The sequence below is a fragment of the Echeneis naucrates genome, chromosome 1 (assembly GCF_900963305.1).
Source record: "Echeneis naucrates chromosome 1, fEcheNa1.1, whole genome shotgun sequence".
Lineage (NCBI taxonomy): Eukaryota > Metazoa > Chordata > Actinopteri > Carangiformes > Echeneidae > Echeneis > Echeneis naucrates.
This window is the reverse complement of record NC_042511.1, coordinates 4,186,485-4,193,254: the sequence shown is the minus strand read 5'-3', so window position 1 is coordinate 4,193,254 and position 6,770 is coordinate 4,186,485. Positions and strand designations below refer to the sequence as shown.

Genomic DNA, 6,770 nt, shown 5'->3' with positions numbered 1-6,770 from the left:
AACGAGTTTGAGCCCCAGAGAGAGAGAGAGAGAGAGAGAGAGGGAGGAGGAGGAGGAGGAGGAGGAGGGCTGGGGAAACTACTCTTTGTCTGCACTTTATCTTAAAGATGCAGCCTGAAGTTCTGAATGGACGCGCAGACAGCGTTTCTTTCACTTTTCACAGATAGCGAAAATAAAAGTTCACAGACAGCCAAGCGATATGATTCATTTATTTTGGCTTCAACAGAAAGATATCTGTAATGTGTGAATGATGCTGCAGCAGAGGAAACACCACAGATCTACAGTAATACTGTTTTCCACCAACAGTTAATTCATTTTTTTATTTTTTTTTTTATCAGCCCTCATCGGTGCTTTCTATGATAAAACAACATTAAAGTTTTTTTTAATTATTATTATTTAAAATCAATCCAGATCATGATCTGGATTTGAACCTTATACCGTGTATTTAATATCAATACATTTATTTGTGGTTGTGTATCTTCTTCTTTTTCTACACACCTTTATGTCAGCCAACCTTTTCAGGCTACGCCTCCAATAAAACGTGATTCTGCAGCTCCACATTTTCTTTGAAAGTTCAACTGGTTTTACTGTGGAAGTGTTTTTAAAGCCCACCGAGGTTTGCATCATTTGATCCTCCCACCTCTGAAGTAAACATGGAGCATGTGGATGATGTGAAGCAGGAGGGCAACCTGTGGGTGTATTTATCTGGAAGTTTTAATAATTGTACATAAAACTATGAAAGGGCCCAAAAACAGACAAACCAGTCAGGGACCACTTCAGTAAGTTATATTTAATTGTAGTGTAACCTTAAAGCTAAATATATTTTTTTTTCTTGTCATCAGCTGTAATCATAATCATTATAATTTAGCTCTGGTGGTGCTTTTCTTTTCTAAAAAAAAAAAAAAAAAGTTATATTTGGTCCATTTCACATGAGATACAAAACATTGCTGAGGATATAAAAAGCTCTCAGCTTTCAGTAAAACACATACAAAATCCAAACATGGTGCATCGGCTCAGGTGTTGTGTGTCTACATGTTAGAAATTCAAATAAAAATAGAAAATAAATCAGTCAGTCTTATACAGGCTTCACTTCAGGTAAGCAGGAAGTTTCCAATGTTCATAGCATTTTGAAGCTTTCTGATTTTCCTGTGAAGTATTTTAACATTTGGAGCAGTGGCTGACATTCATGGTTCCCAGATGACGAATCTTACTGACGGAGGTGACCTGCTGGCTTTTCCTCTGCTGCCACTGTGAGGCTGACAAGGTCCGAACAGGATGAGCTGTGGTGACTTTACTTTTCCTCCAGCGCCATCATCAGGTTGAATTTTTAACTTAACTAACGTTGGTTCTTGACCTAATTACCTGAAACACAAATGACTCCCAGGCTCAGATCTAATTTTTATTTAGGGCCAGTGATCTTATAACGCTGGGATCCCAACTGAAATCAAATTAAATCATATTTGTGAGATGGAACAACGAACAACGGTACCTTTCTTCTATAAGATGCCAATTTTTAACTCTGAGGAGTGAAATCAATTTGACTTCTACGGCTAAAAACAGCAACAAAAAACAACAACAACACAATTAGAAATATCAGGTTTATTGGCCATGGTGCTCACTCATGAAATAATCATCATGATGCCCACTCATTACAAAATAAATGGGGAATCATTTGAATCTTGTTGGTATCGGGTTAGTAAGTGCACGAGCACTTGGCGACTGATCTCATTTTCAGGGCGATGGTCTTCAGGGAGTAGTTCCAGCCTTTCCATGTTTGCCAAATGACGTGGACGTTTTCATGGGTAATGGCACCATGAGGCGCGTACATGCCGTTGGGGTTGGCCGTGTGGCAGCCGTTGTACCAGAAGGCCCCCAGAAAACTCTGGGCGCAGTTTTTGTCCCACCTATCCTGGTCTTTGTCGTAGGCGGTGAACTTCATATTGTTGTGGTTTGCTAAGCTGTCTCCTGGAATAAAACAGAGATAGCAACGTGGCCCATAGTTAAAAAAAAAAAAAAAAAAAATTAAAATAAATAAATAAATCCTTTTTATGGATAAGGGAAGGAAAAAATGAAATACTTTCTGTTCATCCAAGGTTGGTTGCCACTGGGGATAATTTGTACAAGCTGTGGAGGGTTTTAATAAAATACCACAATAACCTTGATAGACTGCAGATCAACATGTGATTTCATATATAAATGCTGAAGATAAACAAGGTTTCTCCAAATCAATGGGCTAGTTCTTAAAAAAAATGAAGCTATATGTGAGGACCATTAGCTGGTTTTTTTTTTGGGTTTACTAATGAGCAAAATATTAGAATTTCTGTTAAACTTTGTTACCGTCTATGTTATTTATTTTGGTAACATCGTGGATAGGTGATATTTTTTGGGAAGGCTGACAGATTCAGGACCAGCATGCACCTGTGTGGGGAGAGCGGCAGCAGGAAATAAAATCCCCTTGTTTGCTCCTCTTTTCTGTTTTTGCTTGTTCGGATAAATAAATTAAATGAAAAATGCAAAGGCTTCGGCGTTTTGTTTGGTTTGTTTGTTTGTTTGTTTGTTTTCCTGTGTAAGCCACATCCCCACGGTGCCTCTGTGGCTTTCTAGTTTTCTGTGATTCCAATTAGTTTGAGGACAAATAGCCACTTTATTTTCTCCTTTGGAAAACACTTGTGTAGAAGGAAAATTAATGTTTGGGTTTTTTTTAATTAATCACTGACTGCCTGCAGCATAATTTGTCTCCATAGAGACACATTTTCACTGAACGAACAAATATTTCTATATATTTTTCTCCCTCGAGTCCAAAGTTTTATGCTCACATATGGACGCTTAAAGGTAAAAACAAAAAGAGGAAACCTTTTCGTTAAAGCAGAGTCGAGCTCACCTGCGTCTCCACCTGTAAAGCTGCCCACATGAAGCTGATATCCAGACTGCTCGGTGCTGACGGAGAAAGAGTCGTAGAGGGCGAAGGCCTTCGCTCCATCCCAGTCCTCCATGTCCACCCGCAGCTCATTCTTCTTCCTCATCGTCAGCAGGAAAATGCTGTCCAGGCCTGAAAACAAACACACAGCTCTGTTTCATTTCAGTTCACGTCTTGCACCTCCGGCTCTGAATCATTTCTTGCCTTTCAATTTCACTTCTAAATGCTCCACTGTGTTCAGCAGCTGTCTGCTAACTGTGGCTCTGCCTCATGGTGCAGGTATCGTAGTGTAAACTGGATTTTCTTTAGAGATTATTTATTTTTTTCTGTTGCAGAAAACAGCTGCCCCACTAAAACAACGAGAGCATATTCAATGGATTATAGCTACTTTAACATATTTCTCCCCGTAGAACTGCAGCTCACCGAGCCAATACTCTCCAGCTGCCTGCCCAAATCCAGCTTTATATTGTTTCCATGGCCTGAAGAAGTTTTCATTCCCATCCAACCTCCTTTGAAATACCTAAAAAGCAGAAACACATTCGTTTTCAGAGTAAAATTGTGTGGGTTTGATTACCATAACTGAAAAAATGTTTAAAAGATTTTGACTCAACAAGATGCGAACTACCTGTTTGTAACTGGTTGATGTCTGTTAACCATTTACATCCACAATAATGTGAATACAAGATTAACACATGAATACATTTATATGTGAAACATCATTTTAAAGAGTGGACAAACAAACAAAAAAATTAGCATGCCAACAAAGACAAAAAGGAGAAGTAGCAAATGTGGAGACAAAAAGTGGATCTACAAGGAAATTCAGGGTATGAATGCAGCTGCACTGACGGTCCATCTGCCTCCATCAGTGTCCATGTCACAGTAGACGTGCACGGGTGTGGTGGGGCCTCCCGGGTAGATGGCGTACACCCCGCTGCTGCTGCTGTTGTCATGGCGATAGATGTCATCACAGTCAACGGGCTGGAAAAACTGTCCGTCGTACTGGGCCGAGGCCGCCGAAACCATCAGCACTACAGATAACGTTACCTGGACAAACAGGCAGAGAGTTATCAAATCTGCACACTCACACTCCACCGGCATTAAATAATACCCATGGTGGTCATAATAACAGTAATAAACGGCTCCTCAGATGTTCTTCCTCTCTCAGATAAAATGTTCAATGAAGTTCCTCTGGAAAGAGAAGCGGTCGAGCCATTAAAGGAGGTTTTACAAGAGTCATCTGCTGCACTCAGTGATCACCGACGTGCTTATTAAAGCAACTGAGCACACGGTGTGTAGTTTGTTGGCAGTGTGGACACTGTTTGTGGCTGCGCTAATGTAATGTAATGCAACACTTGCATTTTCTTATTAGTTATCTCGCACCTTTCAGCAGATGGCTCAGAGTTTGTGGTTAAACTGGTGTACTCGGATGGCTTCGGGTTTATTTCGCTCTCTGCTCATCCTTGAAAGGCCCGGACCGATTCATTTAAAGAACGATAGCAACATTTTTCAAACCTGCTATTCTGAAAACTGGATATTCATCAGATGTGTGTTTATATATAAATATTAGTTTTTGCCTTTTTCTCTACCATCATTGTTTAGTAACTTTTTCAAAAGTAATCCTCAGATTCATTCATATAATACGAGACAGGTTGATCATCTTCACCGTCCTTTTCACAAAATGAAAAATGGCCCGTCCTCCCTCAGATATCATGGTGTACAAAGTATATGTTACCAAGAGCTCCTTATCTTACTGTCATCACATTTAATTCAAAATGTCTAATTATTTTTGATGTTTATATATATTTTTTTGTTCTTTTTTTTTAACTTTACTGTTACTTCATTGGACTATTTGTGTACTGATTGGCTAGTTTTTTTCTGCTCATTATGTGACTTTCTTGTTGTCTTGTTTTGTTGTATCTTCCTAAATTATGTTAGCTTAGTCTTCTTTTATTTTTGTTTGTTTGTTTGTTGTTTCTCCTTAAGTTGAGGCCTATGGCTTCTTGACCTCTGTCACGTTTCTTATTTTCTTTTAACCATCTGGATTTTAAACACTTTTTATGTGTGTGAAATTAAATGAAATAAAAAAATCACATAGTTAATTGGTTCAGGACAGCAGAACTGAAATAATCAAAATGTTGAGTAATAATAATAATAAACGTCTTCTTTACTGAACAAGGTTAGTGTTTTAAGACTGAGGCAACCTGCACATATGAAATCTGAAGAAAAGAAAAAAAAAACTGCTCCCATAGACATCACTGCGGGCGTTGAGTGTGCTGAGTGCTTACCTGCATCATCGCCATCATCATCATGAGGAAGGTTCAGAGCTGAGCTGGACTCAAAACTGGAGCATTTTTAAAGAGTCCGTGAAAGGCGTGTCTGCAGAAGCATCTGACACGTGCACACTTTGCTTCCACAGCAGACCACAGTTTATTCATCTTTTTCTGGCTTTTAAGAGAAATGAAATTCGCAACGTGGCACAAAGTCCCCGAAACTTATCCCGGGTCACTAGTGTATGTTTTCAAATTGCAGATCAGTATCTCTAAATCTTCCTGTTTTTGAGGGAAAGAGAGATGACCATAAAAACCAAAGGAAATGAATTTAGCCAATCATAAAACTTAATCATGGGGGGAGCTAAAACTGGTGGAATATGGATTCAAGGATTTGAATCCTTCTGATCTAGTCATTTGTTAATAAGAAATAATTTTTTTTCCCAGTTTTAAAGAAAGACAACGATGAAAAATATCCCCTTACCATCCACCAAGCCTTTTGATGAGTTTTAGTCAATCTGAATTATAAACAGCAAAAGTAAAGTACTTGTTAGACGTGAGCAGTGTGTGAAATTTCTTAAGTTATGTTTCTTTGTAAAAGATACTGCACTGACATGACCTCAATATTCAGGAAGAAAACGACAGAAAAATATGAAGCAACCAATTTCATTTCCTCAGTGGAGCAGTAGAAGGTGAACACCCTAAAAACAAATAAAAAAAGATTACTAAAAACATGTTGTATTTGCTTACTTCCCCAACAATCATCAAACTAACCATGAACTCCTTTCAGTTCCCTTTCTCCAGCAACAAAACTTTGTCACTGTCACAAATTCCCAGGATGAGGGAAAAAATATTGTTGCTCAGACTGAAAAGATTTGTGAAAGCTGTAGAAAAACTGGGTGTTAAGGTTTTAAAACAGGGATAACAACGTACTTTTTCTCCCTCCAGTCTCAGTGAAGTTGTGCTCTCGTCTGTCAGCAGAAAATCGGCTCAAACAGAGATCACCATCATCCGTCTTTGGAAGGTACGAGGAGATGACAGTCAGTTCCCACCTGACGGCGGCCTCATCTGAACTGTTATCTTTCAGTTTTTTCACAAAAGGATGAACTAAATATTCAACTTATCTTGCATGTTGCATATCTCGCAGTTCATTTTGAGATGCTGAAGGAGAAGCTTCACATCCTTCTGTGTGAGAGGAGGGTCCGTGTTCTTGGCTGAGAAAACAAAGCATTTTCTCAGAGGCTGCACCTTGTCTCCATTTTCCAGCCTTCAATTTTAATGGATGAAATCTGAAGGCACAGCCGAGATATGTTTGAATATTATCTCGGCTGCGGCCTGGAGGGACTAAATCTCTTTTTGTGCTTTTGCTTTTAGCACATGACGCGTTTCTTCTGGCTTCACCACACCGTGAAACCAAGTGAGCACCTCTCAGCCCGAGGCCACGGCGCTCAGCTGGAAAGCCGTGAATTACTCACTGTGGGTTGGGAGTAAATCACATTTAAACAGTTCAAGTATCTCGGAGTCTTATTAATGAGTGAGGGTGAAATGAAACGCCTTATCGACCAGATTAATGCTACATCGGCACT

The 6,770-nt window shown here is 39.3% G+C and overlaps 1 protein-coding gene across 1 annotated transcript; it reads right to left on the bottom strand.

Moving 5' to 3' along the window:
* Positions 1 to 1,626: 1,626 nt before the first annotated feature.
* On the bottom strand, positions 1,627 to 5,287 carry LOC115046737 (microfibril-associated glycoprotein 4-like). The gene is made up of 5 exons (XM_029507310.1): positions 5,203 to 5,287; positions 3,764 to 3,961; positions 3,341 to 3,437; positions 2,882 to 3,049; positions 1,627 to 1,965 (listed from the first exon to the last, which is right to left on the bottom strand). Exons 1-5 carry the CDS (start codon positions 5,224 to 5,226, stop codon positions 1,694 to 1,696), a joined length of 759 nt encoding a protein of 252 aa, XP_029363170.1. The 5' UTR covers positions 5,227 to 5,287; the 3' UTR covers positions 1,627 to 1,693.
* Positions 5,288 to 6,770: the final 1,483 nt, after the last annotated feature.